This window comes from Musca domestica, unplaced genomic scaffold, assembly GCF_030504385.1.
Source record: "Musca domestica strain aabys unplaced genomic scaffold, Musca_domestica.polishedcontigs.V.1.1 61, whole genome shotgun sequence".
Taxonomy (NCBI): Eukaryota; Metazoa; Arthropoda; class Insecta; order Diptera; family Muscidae; genus Musca; species Musca domestica.
This window is the reverse complement of record NW_026712367.1, coordinates 2,217,972-2,241,373: the sequence shown is the minus strand read 5'-3', so window position 1 is coordinate 2,241,373 and position 23,402 is coordinate 2,217,972. Positions and strand designations below refer to the sequence as shown.

General features: G+C 25.6%; 1 protein-coding gene across 5 annotated transcripts in view; it reads right to left on the bottom strand.

The window, feature by feature from the left end:
• Window positions 1-392: 392 nt before the first annotated feature.
• Window positions 393-23,402, bottom strand: part of LOC101895185 (calcium-transporting ATPase type 2C member 1) — a 297,818-nt gene continuing 274,808 nt past the window's right edge. For all 5 annotated transcript variants that reach the window (XM_059129428.1, XM_011292365.3, XM_011292360.3 and 2 more), the window contains 2 exons: window positions 5,269-5,584; window positions 393-1,401 (listed from right to left, as the gene is read on the bottom strand). In XM_059129428.1, the coding sequence (XP_058985411.1) occupies window positions 702-1,401; window positions 5,269-5,584 (1,016 nt within the window). In that variant the 3' untranslated portion in view covers window positions 393-701. The remainder of the gene's footprint in view (window positions 1,402-5,268; window positions 5,585-23,402) is intronic.

The following is a 23,402-nucleotide window of genomic DNA, read 5'->3' as shown; positions in this document are numbered from 1 at the left end:
TACAAAAAAAATATTGAAAATAATGCGGTAAAATGAAGCCAATAAATACTCAAGTCCAAATAAACAAAAAAAATATTGAAATTTAATATCAGAATGTCCATTTTGATGCTACCAACTAAAATTATTGTACAAAAAATTTAAACTTAAAAAAAATTAAGATTAAGATTATATTTAATTATATTTTAAAACTAACTTAATTAGAAAATTATACACAAGACGAACTGAAAACAAAAAAAGAGAAAGCGGAGAAATAAACAAAGATTTGCTCTCTTTTGTCGTGGGAGTAACATAACTCAAAATATATAAATGCTCAATACTCTGTTCTCAAAGCTCTCACTCTTTTTTACTTTCAATATTTTTTCAATTTTTTTCTTCAGCTTTGTTTTCTTTCCTCTTTTCGACACACATTCTCCTTCTCTTTGTTTTGCTTATATCCGTTAGCTTATATTTAAACAAAATTACAAACAAACCTTAGATAAGACATACATTCTACTCTCATTTCTCTCTCTCTCTCTTCCCTTATCTGCCTATCCTTAAGAACTCAAAATTTGTGATTTTCAAAAATTATTCAAAATTTCCCCTTTCCACCTCCCCCTCCTCCTCCTCCTCTTGGGAACGGCGGAAAAAGAAATTTAGAAAAAAATCCAAAATTTTATTCAATTCGATTTTTTGGTCAACAATCTTCCAGCGCTTTCGTTTTGTCATACAAAATCCAGCTCGGAACGGGTCTTGTACATTTTACGTTCCATGGTGCGTTCGAACCATTTCTTGATCTCCTGCACAATCAACACCGACGATGTGAGCGACAGCAAAAAGAGTATGTCATAGGCTGAGAGGGCCTCCGTCTGGAACACCATCTGCAGGGGTGGGAAATAGATGACCAACATTTGGCCGATTATTGAGAAGGCCACGGCCATTAGGAACATGCGATTCGAGGTTAGGCCAATGGTGAAAACGCTTTTCGTCTGTGAGCGACAGGAGAGAGCATTGAACATGTCGAAAAACACGAAACAGGTAAAGGTCATGGTGGTGTCGCGTTTCGTCTTGCCCAGCGAGCCATCGACCATTTCACGCTGAAAGACCCACAGGGTGCCGAGAATGATTATGCTGGCACTCAACAGGACATTGACAATAACCGATTTGGTAATCATGGGCTGTTTGACGTTGCGCGGTTTCTGCTTGAGCACATCGTGGTCGACGGGTTCCACACCCAAACTCTGGGCCGGTGGACCGTCCATGATAATGTTGATCCATAAAATTTGCATGGCATTCAGAGGATTGGCAATGCCCATCAAGGTGGCCAAGGCAATCAGGGAGAGGGCCGCAATGGAGGTGCTCAGCTGGAAGCGAACAAAGTTGCGGATGTTGTAAAAGATGGCCTTGCCTTCTTCGATTGCAGCTCTGAAAAGAAAAAAAGAGAAAAAATAAGAAAAAATGTTTTTTAAAAAATAAAAGAATTAAATTGATAAAAATTTAAAATATAAATAAAAAAATGGAAAAAAACCCAAATTTAATAAAAACAAAATAAATTATAATTGTTTAAAAAAGTAAACATTTAAATTAAATAAAAAAAGATTAAAAAACAAAGAAATTTAAATTTAAAAATATACAAACTAAAAAAAGAAATTTTAAATGAAAAAAATAAAAAAAAATTCTGTAAAACAAATTATATAATATTTCCCAAAAAAGTAATACGAAATAAAAAATAACTATTAAAATATATAAAATTTAAATTAAAAAATGTTAAAAAGTAAAATAACTATATAAAGAAAAATCACAAATGAAAAAATACATTTTTTTCAAAAAATAAATAATATATTTAATTAAAAATTAAAATTTACAAAAAAAAAATATAAACATTTAAATTTAAGAAAAATTAGAAAAGTAATAATTATAAATCATAAAAATTTAAGTTTTAAAATATTTAATAATATTTAAAATTGAAAATTTAACAACAACAAAAAAAATTAAAAATTTTTTTAAGAATATGAAAAATTAATAAAAAATTAATTTAAAAAAATAAAATCACTAAAGAATGAAAATAAAAAAAAATAAATTAAAGAAGATAACAATTTTAATTTTAATTTAAACAATATTTAAAGACATATAATAATTACAAAAAAAATTAATTAATTAAATTGAAATTAAAGATTGAAAATTTATTTAAATTTAAAGTTCAAAATGTAAATTTAAAAAATAATAGTCAATATTAAAAAAAAATAATTAAAAGGCATAACAATTTATTTCAAGCAATGTTTAGAAAACTAAAGAAATACAAACTTAAAAACAAAAAAATTATTTTAATTTAATAAATAACTATTAAAAATAAAAAAATAAAAATCTATATTTAAGAAATATTAAAAAACTAAATAAAATAATTAAATTAAATATAAAAAAACCAAAAAATAAATAATAATAACAAAATAATTATATTAACATTTATATTAAAAAAATAGAAAAAAAAATAATAAAATAAAAATAGGAATAATATATATAGAATAGAAATAATATATAACAATAACAATTTAAATAAAATACGAAAATATAAATTTAAAAATAAAAAATTAAGTCTAAACAATTAATAATTATTAAATTCAACATTTTATAAAAAATAATAATAAAATAAACATAGAAATAATTAATAATATATTAAAAACAAAATGATAATTTAAATAAACAATAAATATGTAAATTCAAAAAATATTAATCATTATAAAAAATAAATAATCAAAATGTATGTTAAAATAATTAAATAATAATTCAAACAATAAAATGATAAGAAATAAAAAATTAATAACAATTAAAAGAACATCAAAAATTGTAATTTAAAAATTAAAAAAAAAAAATAAAAAAAATAAAAATTCAAGTCTAAAAAATAAATAATATTTCAATCAAAATTTGAATACAAATAATAATAAAATAAAAATAGAAATAATTAATAAAATAACAACAAAATATCAAAATTTAAAAAAAAAACACAAAAATTTTAATTTGAAAAGTATTAAAAAATATAAAAAATAATAAAAAAATTTAAAAGGAAATAATATTTAAACTAAAAATTTAATAAAAATAATAAAAAATAGTAATAATTAATAAAATGATAAGAAAAACAATAAAAATTTAAAAACAAAAACATAAAAAATTTAATTAAAAATATTAAAAAAACATGTTAAAAATCTTTTCAATAATATTTTAAACAATAAAATAATAATAAAAATAATAATTAAATTAAGTCTTAAAAAAATAAAAATTAAAATTTAAATTAGGAAATAACATTTTAAGTTAAAAAATAAAACATTTTAAATTAAAAATTTGATAATAATACTAATAAAAAAATAGAAAAAAAAAATAAAAAATATAAATTTAAATAAAAAAAAATATGTTAATATTTAAAAATAAACTAAATAATTTAAAAGGAAATAATATTTAAAGTAAAATTTTAATAAAAATAATAAAAATTAGAAATAATTAATAAAATGATAAGGAAAACAATACAAATTTATAATAAAGACACATAAAAAATTTAATTAAAAATATTAAAAAAATATGTTAAAAGATTAAATAATATTTTAAACAATAAAATAATAATAGAAAATAATAATTAAATTAAGTCTTAAAAAATAAAATTAAAAATAAAAAATTTAAATTTAAATTAAGAAATAAACATTTTAAATTAAAAATTTGAATAATAATAAAAAAAGTGGAAAAAAAAAATAAAATAATAAAAAATAGAAATTTAAATTAAAAAAAAAAACATAAATATGTCAATTCAAAAAGTGTTAAATAATAAAATATTTATATTAAAAAATAAACTAATTTAAAAAAATATAAAACTGTGTAATTTATAAAATATAATTAAAAGATATAGGAAATATCAAAAAAAAAAAAAAGAAAAAAAAAAATATATATATATATATATATATATATATATATATATATATATATATATATATATATATATATATATATATATATATATATATATATATATATATATATATATATATACAAAAAGAATTATAGTTTATATTACAAAATTAACGTTTTAAACAATTAAAATTGCCAAAAAAATAAATTAAAAAAAATTTATACCAAAAAAAAAAAAAAAAAATTAAAAAATAAAAATGAGTATTAAAAATAAATAAAAACTTAAATTAACAAAAAAAAAAAATTAATTTAAAAAATATTTAAACAATAAAATAATAAGAAATAAAATAATAAAAATTAAAAAAAAAGCACATTTATATTTAATAATATGAAGTTTTGAAACAAAAACCTAATGTTAAAAAAATTAAATAATATTTTAATAAAAAAATGATAAAAATATTAAAAAATTGAAATTGAAAACATAAAAAATTCAGTTCAAAAAAAATATTAAAAACATAAATTGATTAAAAAATTTCAGAGATAAAAAAAAACTATATAAAAAAGGATGAATGAAGACTAAAATAATAAAAACTAAAATAAAAATAGATATTAAAAAATGTTAAATTTAAAAAAAAAACCATAAAATTAAATTAAAAAAATTTATTTAAATAAACAAATAAAGTAAAAATATAAACATTATAATCAAAATATATAATGTTTATAATAAAATATAAAGATTTTAACTTTTAGCTTAAAACAACTTAAACATAAGTTTAAATTATAAAAAAAATTAACTTTTATAAAAAACACATAAACATTTAAATTTAAAAAATATTAAAAAATAGTTTATTTTTTAGTAATAATTTTAATAATTAAAAAAATAAATATAAAACATAATCATAAAAAGTTTTAAACAACAAATAATTAAATAATATTCAAAAATAATTAAAAATTTAAATGAAAAACATAGCAATTAATTAAAAAAATATTAAAAACATAAAAATAAATAAAATTTAATTAAAAAATAAAAACTGAAAATAAGTACAAAAAATAAAAATTTAATTTTAAAAAATAAAAATTAAAAAAAAGTTTTAATTAAAAAATGTATGTTGAAAACATAATTACTATTTTTAATTCAATTAAAAAAAAAATAAAAAAATATTAATTAAATAACATATACATTAAAAACTGAAAAAGTATAAATTGTAAAGAAAATATTAATTTTATGTTTAGAAAATAAATATTTAAAATGAAAAAATTACAAAAAAAAAATTAAAAAAATATTTTAAAAAATAAAATATTATAAAAAATAAAATATTATAAATAATAAAATAATTAAAAAAAATTAAAGAAAATTATAAAATCATGTTTTCCCTCCCCCTTCCCCATACATGTACTTACATTATTGTATGAAAATCATCATTGACCAATATCATATCCGCCGCCTCCTTGCACACATCCGTGCCATTTTTGCCCATGGCAATACCGATGTCCGCCTTCTTCAGAGCCACACCATCGTTCACTCCATCACCGGTCATGCCTACAATGTTGCCGGTGCGTTGCAACGATTTTACAATGGCCAGCTTGTGACGCGGTGTAACGCGATAGAAAACGCTGACATTATTACAAACTTTATCCAATTGATGGTCATTCATTTGGTCAATCTCTTGACCCGACAGCGTTTGATGGTGTATAGTGTCAATGCCAATGAGACTGGCTGTAAAGAGAAGAGAAGATGGAGAAAACGTTTAGTAAATAGCTATAAATAAATAACAACTATTAAATTTCAAGAGAGGTTTAATGGACATGAAAATAGTTGAAGTTTACAATTCTGAAATAAATTTAAAAAAATAGGATTTGATAAGAAAGGATCATAAATATTTTGAAATACAGGGTGAGATGAAAAACTGCAACCAATTTCAGACTGCTGTCATTTCTAAGCCACTTGTCCGATTGCTGTTAAAATTATTCCAATGACAGCTCATTATATTTTTTACAATGTGGGCCGCCATTACAGCCGATGGTCGGGATGGCCGCTCGTATTATTAGAATAATAATACGTGGCCTCAGAATAAATGACGAATATTATAGCGAAAATATTCTGGAGTGTGTATTGCAGCCTTGGGCATAATATAATAAATAATTTTTAAAAATCCACGCTCAAGTATTCCTTTAGAAAAGTCCTTAAGAAAAATATTTTTTAAACCCACTTTCAAGTAGTCCTTACAATTTTTTTAAATCCACATTCAATTATTTGCTTAGAAAAATACTTTTTAAAATTCCACGTTCAAGTAGTCCTTTAGAAAAATATTTTTTATAAATCCACGTTCAAGATGTCTTTTAGAAAAATATTTTTTAAACCCACTTTCAAGTAGTCCTTACAATTTTTTTAAATCCACATTCAATTATTTGCTTAGAAAAATACTTTTTAAAATTCCACGTTCAAGTAGTCCTTTAGAAAAATATTTTTTATAAATCCACGTTCAAGATGTCTTTTAGAAAAATATTTTTTATAAACCCACGTTCAAGAAGTCCTTTAGAAAAATATTTTTTAAAAATCCACGTTCAAGAAGTCTTTTAAAAAAATATTTTTTTATAAATCCAAGTTCAAAAAGTCTTTTAGAAAAATTCTTTTTTATAAATCCACGTTCAAGAAGACCTTTAGAAAAATATTTTTTTATAAAGCCACGTTCAAGAAGACCTTTAGAAAGATATTTTTTATAAATCCACGTTCAAGATGTCCTTTACAAAAATATTTTTTATAAATCCACGTTCAAGAAGTCTTTTAGAAAAATATTTTTTTATAAATCCACGTTCAAGAAGTCCTTTAGAAACATATTTTTTTATAAATCCACGTTCAAGAAGTCTTTTAAAAAAATATTTTTTTATAAATCCACGTTCAAGAAGTCCTTCAGAAAAATATTTTTTTTTAAATCCAAAATATATAAAAATATATTTTTTTATAAATCCACGTTCAAGAAGTCCTTTAGAAAAATATTTTTTATAAATCCAAAATATATAAAAATATATTTTTTTATTAATCCACGTTCAAGAAGTCCTCTAGAAAAATATTTTTATAAATCCACGTTCAAGAAGTCCTTTAGAAAAATATTTTTTATAAATCCAAAATATATAAAAATATATTTTTTTATTAATCCACGTTCAAGAAGTCCTCTAGAAAAATATTTTTATAAATCCACGTTCAAGAAGTCCTTTAGAAAAATATTTTTTATAAATCCAAAATATATAAAAATATATTTTTTTATTAATCCACGTTCAAGAAGTCCTCTAGAAAAATATTTTTATAAATCCACGTTCAAGAAGTCCTTTAGAAAAATATTTTTTATAAATCCAAAATATATAAAAATATATTTTTTTATTAATCCACGTTCAAGAAGTCCTCTAGAAAAATATTTTTATAAATCCACGTTCAAAAAGTCCTTTAGAAAAATATTTTTATAAATCCACGTTCAAGAAGTCCTTTAGAAAAATATTTTTTATAAATCCACGTTCAAGAAGTTCTCTAGAAAAATATTTTTTTATAAATCCACGTTCAAAAAGTCCTTTAGAAAAATATTTTTTTATAAATCCACGTTCAAGAAGTCCTTTAGAAAAATATATCTTATAAATCGACGTTCAAGAAGTCCTTTAGAAAAATATTTTTTAAAATTCCACATTAAAGTAGTTCTTTAGAAAAATATTTTTTTTAAAAAATCCACGTTCAAGAAGTCCTTTAAAAAATATTTTTTTAAAAATCCACGTTCAAGAAGTCCTTTAAAATAATTTTTTTTAAAAATCCACGTCTAACTAAGGAGTCCTTGGGATTTTTTTTTTAAATTATCGCTTAAGTAATCCTTTGGAATTTTTTTAAATCAACGTTTAAGTAGTCCTTTGGAATTTGTTTTTTTTTTTAAATTCACGTTCAATATGTCCTTTAGAAAAATATTTTTTATAAATCCACATTCAAGATGTCCTTTAGAAAAATATTTTTTAAAAATTCACATTAAAGTAGTTCTTTAGAAAAATATTTTTTTAAAAATCCACGTTCAAGAAGTCCTTTAAAAAATATTTTTTTCAAAATCCGCACTACTTTAGTGCTTTGGAAAAATATTTTTAAAAAATCCACTTTCAAGTTGTCATTTAGAAAAATATTTTTAAAAATTCACATTAAAGTAGTTCTTTAGAAAAATATTGTTTTAAAAATCCCCGTTCAAATAATTCTTTAGAAAATTTATTTTTTTAAATTCCACGTTCAAGAAGTCCTTTAAAATATATTTTTTTAAAAATCCACGTTCAAGAAGTCCTTTAGAAAAATATTTTTTTAAAAATCCACGTCTAAGTAAGAAATCCTTTGGATTTTTTTTTAAATCAACGTTTAAGTAGTCCTTTGGAATTTTTTTAAATCAACGTTTAAGTAGTCCTTTGGAATTTGTTTTTTTTTTAAATCCACGTTCAAGATGTCCTTTAGAAAAATATTTTTTAAAAATTCACATTAAAGTAGTTCTTTAAAAAAATATTTTTTATAAATTTACATTAAAGTAGTTCTTTAGAAAAATATTTTTTTAAAAATCCACGTTCAAGAAGTCCTTTAAAAAATATTTTTTTCAAAATCCGCTTTAAAGTAGTGCTTTGGAAAAATATTTTTAAAAAATCCACTTTCAAGTTGTCCTTTAGAAAATATTTTTATAAATTCACATTAAAGTAGTTCTTTAAAAAAAAAATTTTTCAAAATCCGCTCTAAAGGAGTGTTTTGGAAAAATATTTTTAAAAGATCCACTTTCAAGTTGTCTTTTAGAAAAATATTTTTAAAAATTCACATTTAAGTAGTTCTTTAGAAAAATATTTTTTTTTTTTTAAAAATCCCCGTTCAAATAATTCTTTAGAAAATTTATTTTTTTAAATTCCCCGTTCCACTTTCAAGTAGTCCTTGAAAATTTTTTTTTTAATCCACGTTCAATTAGCCCTTTACAAACATATTTTTTTAAAAATCCTCGTTCAAGTAGTTCTTAAAAAAAAATATTTTTTAAAAACCCACTTTCAAGTAATCCTTACGAATTTTTTATTTAAATCCACATTCAATTATTTCCTTAGAAAAATAATTTTTAAAAACCCACGTCCAAAGTATCTGCAGTATCTTAAATTTGTTTACCTTGTATTGATTTATTTGCTGTTTACAAGATTGACGAGGGTGGGGGCGGGGGTTACATTGATTACACAGATTTCTATCAACGAATGTCAACAACTTCTAGACAAAAATCATCCACCCAAAACACAATACAAATAAGGATGTGAGCACGAAACAAAGAAAGGATAAATATGCATATATAAACCCACTCTCACACACACACATACTCAAACACAAACCCATATTAAAATGACATTTCTTACATGGAACGAACTATGAAAAACAACCTGAAGCCACCACTGGAAATTGAACCAGAGAAGAAAATTAAAATGACATCAGAAGTTTAGTAGTCAGGCAGTCAGGCAGGCATATCGGAAACTATGTTCTTGTAGTTATTGCTGCTGCTACTGCTACTGCTGGGATAGACAACACACAGACACGAAAGCAATAACAACATGTTAAAAACATTATATCGTTACCATCAGGCGGCGGGCAGGATGCAGGAAGGAAGGATGTTTGCAAGAAACACAAATGATTGAAGAAAAAAAGCGAAAAAAATAGAAGAATCAGCGCCGCCAAGTGCAGACGACATTAAAAAGCCATATCATGCAAAACCAAGAATATCACCGCGACTACCGCGCGTTCCACCACAGCCGCCAAAGTACAACAACAAAAACATTGTAATTTAAAATGTAAAACACAAGGAGAGGAGGAATAAACAAACGATTGCAGTTGAAAGCAGGGGTTATCTTTTTAGAAAGGAAAAAATAAAAATACAGAACAATTATAGAAATAAGAAAACTTTTTTGAATCCGCATTCGAAGGGAATATAGTTTTAAAAAATGCAGTTTTAAATAGGACTTAATGGGATTGTAGCAAGTCAAAATGTTCTAGCAAATTATTTGTCATGCAATTATACTATAGGTCCTACAAGACTTCAAGAGTCTAAATCTTATCTAAACGTCAGGAATTTATATACAGAGTGAGTTAAAAAAAAAAACAACTGCAACAAAGTCAAACGCCATAATTTTTACATTTTTTTTTTAAATTTTATTTTATTATTTATTATTTTAAATATAAAAAATATTTTTCTGAAGGACATCTTGAACGTGGATTTATAAAAAATATTTTTCTATAGGATTTCTTGAACGTGGATTTTTTAAAATATATTTTTCTAAAGGACTACTTTAACGTAGATTTTTAAAAAAAATATTTTTCTAAAGAAAATCTTGAACGTGGATTTATAAAAAATATTTTTCTAAAAAACATCTTGAATGTGGATTTATAAAAAATATTTTTCTAAAAGACTTCTTGAACGTGGATTTTTAAAAAATATTTTTCTAAAGGACTTCTTGAACCTGGATTTTTAAAAAAAAATATTTTTCTAAAGGACTTCTTGAACGTGGATTTTTAAAAAATATTTTTCTAAAGGACTTCTTGAACCTGGATTTTTAAAAAAAAATATTTTTCTAAAGGACTTCTTGAACGTGGATTTTTAAAAAAATATTTTTTTGAAGGACTTCTTGAACGTGGATTTTTATAAAAATATATTTAAAAAAAATAAAAAAAAATATTTTTCTTAAGAACTACTTTAACGTGGATTTTTAAAAATAATATGTTTCTAAAGGACATCTTGAACGTGGATTTATAAAAAATATTTTTCTAAAGGACATCTTGAATGTGGATTTATAAAAAATATTTTTCTGAAGGACTTCTTGAACGTGGATTTTTAAAAAAAATATTTTTCTAAAGGACTTCTTGAACGTGGATTTTTAAAAAAAAATATTTTTCTAAAGGACTACTTGAAAGTGGGTCTTTAAAAAATATTTTTCTAAAGGACATCTTGAACGTGGATTTATAAAAACATTTTTCTAAAGGACATCTTGAACGTGGATTTATAAAAACATTTTTCTAAAGGACATCTTGAACGTGGATTTATAAAAACATTTTTCTAAAGGACATCTTGAACGTGGATTTATAAAAAATATAATATAAAATAAAGGACTATTTAAACTTGTATTTTTTTAAATTTATTTACCGAAAAAAAGACCTTGCTCATATATCTAAATTGAAATCAGAGCATTTCCTTTGAGTTTCTTTTTTTATCAAAAGAAAAATCTCAACTTTTGAAATAAAAAAAAAGATCTCCTCACAAGACGAAAAAGATATCCCCCAAAAATCTCCACCACACATTCCCCCCAAACAGTATCCCAATATCGACGACTTCCAAAAAATCCTCTGTGAATATTTTACCATGTGACACCAAAAACGAAGCTAAATGACAACACAACATGGACGTTTACAATTTCATGTACAACTGACACTGACAAAAAAAGGAAAAATCCGACACGCTTTCCTTTCATATCCTTTTGCCGTTCTCTTTTTTTGAAAAGGAAATACATAGCATGCGATACTGGTAGTCACGTGTTTTTTCAGCTTGTCGCAAAATGAAACCACCAACCGCCAAGTTACCTTTTTGCCTGTTTGTTTGTTCCTTTTCCAGCAGAACATGTTTCGACAATAAATTCCGCAAATGGAGAGTTTTTTTTTTTTGGGAGGTAGACTTTTAAAGCGATTTTGGTAAATGAAACAACTGTGCCAAGTATAGTTTCTTTTGGGGGGGCTGTCACATATTATTGTTTTATGGAGACAGACAAAACTGTGTTACAGACACAGGTATGAACGGTACTTTTAAGTTTGGCAGCCAGCGTATGATTGACGACAACACTCATACGCCCCAAATACCATTGGAGGTTATTTAAATAATACTCATGTTAGTCTCTATTATTATACCTATGACAGAAAATTGTCTGTGCAGGTCCACGTCTTTGTATAGCCCCCATATAAAAGTACCTCCCGATATTCGGTATTTTGATGATTTTAGCGACATTATTCACCGAAATTGTTTCAAATTTGGTACTTGAAGTTCGTAATGGATACTGCAATCTATGAAAGAAAGTATTCTGTGTAGGTCCACGTTTTGGTGTAGCCCCCATATAACGGTATCTCCCAATATTCGGTATTTTGATGATTTTAGCGACATTATTCACCGGAATTCTTTCAAATTTGGTATTTGAAGTTCGCAATGGATACTACAGCCTACGAAAGAAAATTGTCTGTGCAGGTCCACGTCTTCCTATAGCCCCCATACAACAGTACCTCCCGATATTCGGTATTTTGATGATTTAGCAACATTATTCACCGGAATTGTATCAAATTTGGTATTTTTGAAGTTCGCAATGGATACTACAGCCTATGACAGAAAAATGTCTGTGCTGGTCCACGTTTTGGTATAACCCCCATGGTACCTCCCTATATTCGGTATTTCGATGATTTTAGCGACATCATAAACAGAATTTGAATATTGTAATGGAAAAAGTTGGCTATGCATGTCCACGTCGTCGTATAGACCCTAATATAACGGCTACATTCGGTATTTTTAAGATTTTTACAGAATTTTTATATTTTTTTTTTAAATTGGAAATATATTCGTGGAGGTTATTCAAAGTTAGGCCCGACCGAACTTATAGTTTTTTTACTTATTATTGTCAAAATAACATGGAGTTTTATCATTGTCTGTGCGGTCGCCTAAAAGTATGCGACATTTCTTTGTTCTTTGAATTACCAACACTACTCACTTGCCAACGTATGATTGACGACAACACTTATACGTCCCAATAAGTAGTTTGCTTTAGTTAATAATAATAATAATAATAATAATAATAATAATAATAATAATAATAATAATAATAATAATAATAATAATAATAATAATAATACTAATACAATAATAATAATAATAATAATATAATAATAATAATAATAATAATAATAATAATATAATAATAATAATAATAATAATAACAATAATAATAATAATAATAATAAATCTAATAAAATATTAATACTAATAATACATAATAATAAATATATAATAATAATAATAATAATAATAATAATAATATAATAATATAAATAATATAATATAATAATAATAATAATAATAAATATATAATAATAATATAATAATAAGAATAATAAGATAATAATAATATATAATAATAAATATAATAATAATAATAATAATATTAATAATAATAATATAAGAATAATAATAAATAATAATATAGAATAAATATATAATAATAATAATAATAATATAATAATCTAATAATAATAATATAAATAATAATAAGATAAAATATATAATATAATAATATAATAGTAATTAAAATATAATATAATAATTAAATATAATAATATATAATAATAATAATAATAATAATAATACTAATAATATAATAATATAATAATAATAATAATAATAATATATAATAATAATAGTAATAATAATAATAATAATAATATAATTAATAATAATAATAATATAATAATAAATAATAACAGTAATTAAAATAATAATAATAATAATAATAGTAATTAAAATAATAATAATAAGTAATAATAATAATAATAATAATAATAATAATAATAATAATAATAATAATAATAATAATAATAATAATAATAATAATAATAATAATAATAATAATAATAAAATAATAATAATAATAATAATAATAATAATAATAATAATAATATAATAGTAATAATAATAATAATAATAATAATAATAATAATAATAATAATATAATAATAATAATAATAATAATAATAATAATAATAATAATAATAATAATAATAATAATAATAATATAATAATAATAATATAATAATAATAATAATAATAATAATAATAAATATAAAATAATAATAATAATATAATAATAATAATAATATAATAATAATAATAATAATAATAATAATAATAATAATAATAATAATAATAATAATAATAATAATAATAATAAGAACAAGAATAAGAATAATAATAATAATAATAATAAAAATAATAATAAAAATAATATAAAAATAATAAATAATAAAAATAATAAATTTCTCCCAAATGTCTGCCGCTATAGAAAATGCCAATTTGCTCTCCTTAAATTTTATCCAATTTTTATTTTCGATTAATTTTCTTAATGTACCCCAAGGCTCTCCCTGAGGTTATTAATTTCATGCAGTTGCCATAAGATTTCCTCCCCACCATTCGATACTATTTTTAATTATAAACATTATACATTCCACCTATCTCGACAAGGTAATGCCAATGTTATTCCATCCCCCAGCTAAGAAAGGAAACTCTGATAATGATGCTGTTGCTGCTATTGAATGTACTCTATTTTCATTAATTCTGCTAACACCCCCCGCCCCACAACACAATAGAAAATTACAATATTTTTCTTTTTTTGGTATTCCAGAAAGTTATCTTTAAAGAAAACGATACTTTGAAAGAAGTTAACTACAGCATTGGGTATAGCAAAAAAAAGAAGAATTAAAAAAAAATCCCAACGAAACTAAAGATAAATTGAAGTAGTTGTAAAGAACTTAATTGTTTTTCCCCTATAAACAAAGCAATTTTTCTTAGGACGGGCAAAAACAAAAAGAAGTAAGAAAATTTTCACTGCAAAGAGCTGCAGCTGAATAATAGCAACTATTGACAGTAACCAGAAACAATAATCCTCATGGTGCAATAAGGCGGGCAAAAGAAAACAACAAAACAAACAGCAACAAATGGACATTTCTTTGTTGCTGAGAAAACATCAAGTGCAGGATATTGTGTAACCTCTTCGTTTATTTTTTTATGTTAGAAAATGAAAAAAGGAAGTAGGAAAAAAGTGAGAAGATTGGAAAATGAGGTTAAATTAAAAATTTTGAAAGTGGCGCCCAATGTGAATTTTTTAAAAAATATAGACATTTCTTTATTGGCGAAAAAAACATAAAGTGCAGGATATTGTGTGATCTCTTCTTTATTTGTTTATGACAGAAAAAAGGGAAAAAATTAAGAAAAAAGAAAAGGAGGTTAAATTAGAAATTGTTGAAAATGGCGCCCAATGTGAATTTTTTAAAAAATATAGGCATTTCTTTATTTGTGAAAAAAACATCAAGTGCAGTATATTGTGTGATCTCTTCTTTATATTTTTTTTATACCAGAAAAAAAGAAAAAATGAGAAGAATGGAAAAGCGTGTTAAATTAGAAATTTTTGAAAATGGCGCCCAATTTGAATTTCTTTTTAAAAAAAAAAAATATTTTCTTGCAAATAAATATTATATATTTATTATATTAATATTTAATATATTAATATATTAAATTAAATATAATAAAAATGGCGCCCAACGTGGATTTTTTTCTTGAGGTACCACAAAATTGCAAATTAAGAGACAATATTTTTCTCAAGGACCACGCAAACATTAACATCTTCTTTTATTTTGTATGCCTGGGAAAAGGGAAAAAGAATAATGAAAAAATGACTAGAATTGGAAAGGAGATAAAATAAGAAATTTTTGAAAATGTGATTTTTTTTTTTTTTAAAAATAGACATTTCTTTATTGATGAAAAAAAAATGGCGCCCAACGTGGATTTTTTTCTTGAGGTACCACAAAATATTTTTCTCAAGGACCACGCAAACCTTAAGTGCAGGATATTGTGTAACATCTCCTTTTATTTTGTACGCCAGTGAAAAGGGAAAAAGAATAAAGAAAAAATGAGTAGAATGGGAGATTTAAGGAGATTTAATTGGAAATTTTTGAAAATGGCGCCCAATGTTAATTGGGAAATATATATTTTTTCTTGGGGTACCACAAAAAGGTAGATTAAAAAACAAGGGTTTTTAAGGCGCCCAACGTGAATTTAAAGCAAATAAATTCCTGACCTAAAACACAAAATTGCAAATAAATAAATAAGACGTTTCTGAAAGACAAAAAAGAACGTAAATATATTAAATTAACAAAAAAATAATAAAATGGCGCCCAACGTGGAGTTTTCAAAATATTTTACTGAGGTACCACAAAAATTCAGATTAAGAAACAATGTTTTCGTCTAAGATCAAAACGATGTGAATATTAAAATTAGAAATTTTAAAAATGGAGCCCAATGTGTGTTTTTAAAAAATGTTTTCCTACGATAATACAAAAATAGAAGTTAAGAAATAATACATTAAATTAGAAATAATGAAAATGGCGCCCAACGTGGATTAAAAAAAATATTTTTAAACTTGAATTTGAGAAATAAAAATATTCGTTTCAAAAGCCGATATAATGGATAGTTCCTAAAAAAATATTTTGTTGTTGATTTAAAAAAATTCTATTTTTTTAAAGGGGACAGGGGTGATTTTTACAAAAAAAAAAAAAAAAAAATATCTAAATAAATATAATATATATAGAGACAAGAATATAAAAAAAAATTTTCTCAAGGATAACAGAACCGTTGATTTTTGAAAAAAAATTACTCTTCAAGGACGTCAGAAACACGGATTTTTTTGAAGATAAGATATCAGCAGAAAAGCGAAAATTAACAAAGGTCAACATAAAAGAGGATTTAAAAAAAATTCCCAAGGTTAACTGAAAAGTAGATTTAAAAAAAAATATTGGATTTAAAAAAATATATTGGACCCTCCACCGTCAGTACGTCTGTCCATCTGTAGAAATCACTCTAGCATCCGGACGAAATGCAGTAGATTGATCAAATTTTACTCAAATGTATAATATGTCTGCAGAACCTTTGGTATTGAAAATGGGCCATGTAGGTCGGTCCACATTTTGGTATAGGCCCCATATAAAGGTACTCCCGATATTCGGTTTTTTGATGATTTTGGCGACATTATTCACCGAATTTGTTTCAAATTTGGTATTTGAAGTTCGTAATGCATACTACAGCCTGTGACAGAAAATTGTCTATGCAGGTCCACGTCTTCGTATAGCCCCCATATAATGGTACCTCCCTATATTCGGTATTTTGATGATTTTAGCGACATTGTTCACCGGAATTGTTTCAAAATTGGTATTTGAAGTTCAAAATGGACACTACAGCCTTTGACAGGAGATTGTCCGTGCAGGTCCACCTCTTCGTACAGCCCCCATATAATGGTACCTCCCGATATTCGGTATTTTGATGATTTTAGCGACATTATTGACCGGAATTGTTTCAAATGTGGTATTTGAAGTTCTTAGTGGATACCTCAGCATATGACAGAAAATTGTCTGTGCAGGTCCACGTCTTCGTATAGCCACCATATAGCGATACGTCCCGATATTCGGTTTTTTGATGATTTTGGCGACATTATTCACCGAATTTGTTTCAAATTTGGTATTTGAAGTTCGTAATGCATACTACAGCCTGTGACAGAAAATTGTCTATGCAGGTCCACGTCTTCGTATAGCCCCCATATAATGGTACCTCCCTATATTCGGTATTTTGATGATTTTAGCGACATTGTTCACCGGAATTGTTTCAAAATTGGTATTTGAAGTTCAAAATGGACACTACAGCCTTTGACAGGAGATTGTCCGTGCAGGTCCACCTCTTCGTACAGCCCCCATATAATGGTACCTCCCGATATTCGGTATTTTGATGATTTTAGCGACATTATTGACCGGAATTGTTTCAAATTTGGTATTTGAAGTTCTTAATGGATACCTCAGCATATGACAGAAAATTGTCTGTGCAGGTCCACGTCTTCGTATAGCCACCATATAGCGATACGTCCCGATATTCGCGTATTTTGATGATTTTAGCGATATTATTCACCGAAATTGTTTAAAATTTGGTATTTGAAGTTCGTAATGGATACTACAGCCTACGACAGAAAATTGTCTGTGCAGGTCCACGTCTTCGTACAGCCACCATATAGCGATACCTCCCGATATTCGGCATTTTGATGATTTCAGCGACATTATTGACCGGAATTGTTTCAAATTTGGTATTTGAAGTTCGTAATGGACACTACAGCCCATGACAGGAGATTGTCTTTACAGGTCAACGTTTTCGTATAGCCCCCAAATAAAAGTACCTCTGAATATTCGGTATTTTGATGATTTTAGCGACATTATTCACCGGAATTGTTTCAAATTTGGTATTTGAAGTTCGAAATGGATACTACAGCCTAAGACAGAAAATTGTCTGTGCAGGTCCACGTCTTTGTATAGCTCCCATATATCAGTACCTACCGATATTCGGTATTTTGATGATTTTAGCGACATTATTCACCGGATTTTTTCAAATTTGGTATTTAAAGTTCGTAATGGATACTTCAGCTTATGACAGGAGATTGTCTGTGCAGGTCCACGTCTTCGTATAGCCCCCATATAACGATACCTCCCGATATTCGGTATTTTGATGATTTTGGCGACATTATTCACCGAATTTGTTTCAAATTTGGTATTTGAAGTTCGTAATGCATACTACAGCCTGTGACAGAAAATTGTCTATGCAGATTCACGTCTTCGTATAGCCCCCATATAACGGTACCTCCCGATATTCGGTACATTTATGATTTTGGCGACATTATTCACCGGAATTGTTTCAAATTTGGTATTTGAAGTTCGAAATAGGCACTACAGCCTAAGACAGAAAATAGTCTGTGCAAGTCCACGTTTTCGTATAGCCCCCATATAACAGTACCTCCCGATATTCGGTATTTTGATGATTTTAACGACAATAATCTCCGAAATTGTTTCAAATTTGCCATTTGAAGTTCGAAATAGGCACTACAGCCTAAGACAGAAAATTTCCTGTGCAGGTCCACGTCTTCGTATAGCCCCCTATATAGCGGTACCTCCCTATATTCTGTATTTTGATGATTTTAGCGGTATTATTTATCGGAATTAATTAAAATTTGTTATTTGAAGTTCGTAATAGATGCTACAGCCTATGGCAGAAAAGTGTCGGTGCAGGTCCACACAGCCTCCTGATAATAGTACCTCCCTATATTGATGATTTGAGCTACATAATTTTTCTATTTTTTTTTTTTCTTTTCAAGTTTCGCATTTGAATATTGTAATGGCTTATGACAAAAGTTGCCAATGCAGGTCCACGTCGTCGTTTAGACCCTGATATGACGGCTACAGTTGGTATTTTTAAGATTTTAAAAAAAATTTTAACGAATTTAATTTTTTTGAAAATTGCCTAATTCTTTCCCAATGATGGAGGGTACTCAAAGTTCAGTCCGGCTTAACTTACGGCTTTTTTACTTGTTAAAAAATATTTTCGTTACATTTTTTGTAAGTTCCCCTCAAATTTGAATTTTTAGAACTTTTTTTATTTTTTTTTTTTATTTCCCGCAAACTTGGATTTTTTAAAAATTATTTTTTAAAGCTCCTATAAACGTGTTTATGTAATAACGTGGATTAAAAAAATCAAATATTCTAAAAATAAGGATTTTCAAAAAAAAAAAAAATAAATAAAATAAAATAAAATAAAATAAAAAATAAAAAAAAAAAATTAAAAAAAACTCTCTTTAAAATATCTTGGCTTTCCAGCGGATTTTTTATTTACATTTGCCTAAAAGTATACTTCATTTTTTCGTTTGCATCCAATGTAGAATCCTGTTTTCCATAACTTTCTAAACCCCACCTCTTTAACAGGTTCCCATCATTCCTCCCCTTTCGGAAACTAGCTAGCTTGACTCTTTGCAATCTATTTCAGTATGCCAAATGGAAGGATGTTATAAGTTCATCTTTGCTTTTACTTCGTCTTATTTTACTGTTTCTTCTCTTTTTACTTTTTACAACGGAAGTTGAAATGCAGCACAAAGCTGTAGTAAAAAGAAAATAATGCACGCAACAACGAAACAACCCAAACAGTCAGTCAGCCAGCCAGCCAGCCACCAGCATGAAACAAATCCTTGACAAGTTCTGCGAGGAAAAAAAAAAGAAACGAAAATATCAAATAGAAAGGGAAAGAGAAAGGAAAAACGAGGAGGAGGAGTTACTACAACAGCTCATTGTTAACACTTTTTTTAGCATCACAAGAAATACGACGACGAAGACGAGCAGGACACAAAAACACACAAAGGATGCTTTTGTGTGAGAAAAAAAGTAGAAAAAAGCAAAAGCGAAAACAAAACAACAACTATTAGAAAGCTCGCTCAACTTCTTGTTGCTTCTACGATGCACACACACACGCCCAACAATGTGTTTCTTCTCTTAATGGTGTTTCACTGTTGCCTGGTGTTAATGATGCAGCATAGCTGGATGCCTGGATGGGTGGCACTGATGCCCCATTATTACATCCCCATCACTTTCGACTAACGTTATGACAGCTGCAGACTTTTCTTTTTGCCGGAGAATGAGAGCAACGCACAACGACGAAACGACGAAATGTTTCATCCGCAAAATATGCAACAAAATTTCGCTTAATGCAAGATATGAAAATGGCCCTGTACCACCGTCGTAGCTTCATCTCCAGTTACCAATTTCTTGTGGAAAACAATATAAATGGTTAAAAGAAAGCTAAGTTTCGCAAAAGAAATAAAAGAATGCCAGGGTTTATAAATATTGTTTTATAACATTCACAGCTTAACTTATTTATAGTTCATAGCCAAAGGGGACAAATAAATAAATAAATATTGGATATTGGATTCTGGAAATCAATGCCAGAAGAGGGGTATTTAGGATGACGGGGGATAAGGCTTATAAAAAGTGAGAAATTATTTCTTGTAGGTAAATTAGAAAACTAAGAAAAAGTATTCTTAAAAAATATTTCTCCTTGAAAAATAATATTTAAATAAAATCGAAGAGTGGATTTTAAGTGGATTTGAAAACAATTTTTAAATTGAAACTATTCTTAAATTTAATTAATTTAATTTAAATTTCAGAAAAAAATATTTTATAACGGATATATGTTCTTTGAAAAAAATATCAAAATTAACTATTGAATAAAACCCATGGCTATTTGGCCTTTGGAAAAATATTTAAAAAAAGATCACAACTTGGGCCTTTTGAAAAATACTTTTATAAAAAATACACGTTCATGCCATTTGAAAAAAAATCAAAAAAAAAAAAAGAAAAAAATCTAAAACTAAACAATTTATAAAAAAATGTGTAAAAAAATTAAAAAAAAAAAATACACGCCACAGTGACTTTAAAAATAGGTTTTTTAATCAACGACCATAATCTGCAACTGTAAAAAAAATTAAAAAAAAAACGATGGTCTTTCGAAAAAAATATATTTTTAAACAATTCATGCACATATATATGGTCCCTTTATTATATTTAAAAAAATCACGTTTTTGAGATTTTCATAGCCAAAGGGGACAAATAAATAAATAAATAAATATTGGAAATTGGATTCTGGAAATCAATGCCAGAAGAGGGGTATTTAGAATGACGGGAAATAAGGAAAAAATAAGGGGGGAACAATTTTTTGTACGAAAAAAATATTCTTAAAAAATATATGTCCTTGAAAAATAATATTTAAAAAAAATCGAAGAATAAATGGATTTGAAAACTATTCTTAAATTTAAGTCTATAATTTAAAAAAAAAAATATTTTATTACGGATATATGTCCTTAGAATAAATCAATGGCAGCAGAGGGGTATTTAGGATGACGGGGAAGAAGGCTTATAATAAATGGGGAAGCAATTATTTCTTGTAGGTTAATTAGAAATGTACGAAAAAATATTCTTAAAAAAATATTTGTCCTTGAAAAATAATATTTAAAAAAAAATCGAAGAATAAATGGATTTGGAAACTATTCTTTAAGTCTATAATTTGGAAAAAAAAATATTTTATGACGGATATATGTCCTTAGAATAAATTATCAAAAAATAACTATTATATGGGCCTTTAGAAAAACTATTGAACAAAACCCATGACTATTTGGCCTTTGTAAAAATATTTAAAAAAAAGATCACAACTAGGGCCTTTTGAAAAATAGTTTTATAAAAAATACACGTTCATATGGCATTTGGAAAAATAAAAAAAAAAATATCTAAAACTATTCAATTTATAAAAAAATGTGTAAAAAAATTTTAAAAAAAAAATTTCACGCCACAGTGACTTTAAAAATACGTTTTTTAATCAACGACCATAATCAACAACTGTAAAAAAAATTAAAAAATTTGAATCGATGGTCATTCGAAAAAAATATATTTTTAAACAATTCATGTACATATATGTGGTCCCTTTATTATATTTAAAAAAATCACGTTTTTGAGATTTTCATAGCCAAAGGGAACAAATAAATAAATATTGGAAATTGGATTCTGGAAATCAATGCCAGAAGAGGGGTATTTAGAATGACGGGAAATAAGGCCCATAAAGGGGGAACAATTTTTTGTGGATAAACTAAAAATGTACGAAAAAAATATTCTTAAAAAATATATGTCCTTGGAAAATAATATTTAAAAAAAATCGAAGAATAAATGGATTTGGAAACTATTCTTAAATTTAAGTCTATAATTTGGAAAAAAAAATATTTTATAATGGATATATGTCCTTAGAATAAATTATCAAAAGAAAAAAAATAACTACTATATCGGCCTATTGAATAAAACCCATGGCTATTTGGCCTTTGGAAAAATATTTAAAAAAAGATCACAACTAGGGCCTTTTGAAAAATACTTTTATAAAAAATACACCTTCATGCCATTTGAAAAAAAGTCAAAAAAAAAATCTAAAACTTTACAATTTATAAACCAGTAAAGAAAGTCTTAAAGTGGAGCGGGTCCGACTTTTTGATACCCTTCACCACTTTGCTAATTTAGTAGATCTCCGCATAACAATTAAAAGTTTTTTTATGGGAAAATTCAATCATACACGCTATGATTATAATTATAATTTAAAGTTCAAAGGACTAAATATGCCGAAGCATTTGTATCTTTTAAATTCGGAATTGTGTTGCCCATTTGGTGGACAATAATTTTTAAATCGGATCAAAGTATATAAGGGAGCTATATTCAAATCGGAACCGATCTCGATAAAATTTAGCAAAAATATTTCTGAACTGTATTTGATATATTTCCCTGAATATCGTTGTTACGGAGTGCATATTACGGTTGTGGGAACAAATATAACAAATCGGATGAACAGTATATATGGGAGCTATAGCTATATCTGAACCGATCTTCACCAAATTTGACATACTATCTTCCTGACTCAATTCGGTCGTAAGTGCCAAATTCCATCCCACTTAGACAAATATTAGACGTTTAGTGCACAATCAAAGGTAAATCGGACGAAGTTATATATGGGAGCTATGTCCAAATCTGAACCGATTTCGATAAAATTTAGCAAATGTATTTCTGAGCTGTATTTGATATATTTCCCCAAATATTGTTGTTACAGAGTGCATATTACGGCTGCGGAGGACAAAAATAACAAATCGGACGAAAAATATATATGGGAGCTATAGCTATATTTGAACCGATTTCGATCAAATTTGCCATACTTATTTTCAGGCCTAATTTGGGTGTATATTTTCATACAATTCGGGCTGATATTACACATTTGGTGCATAATAAAAGGCAACTCGGACGAAGATTTATATGGGAGCTACATCTAAATTCTGAC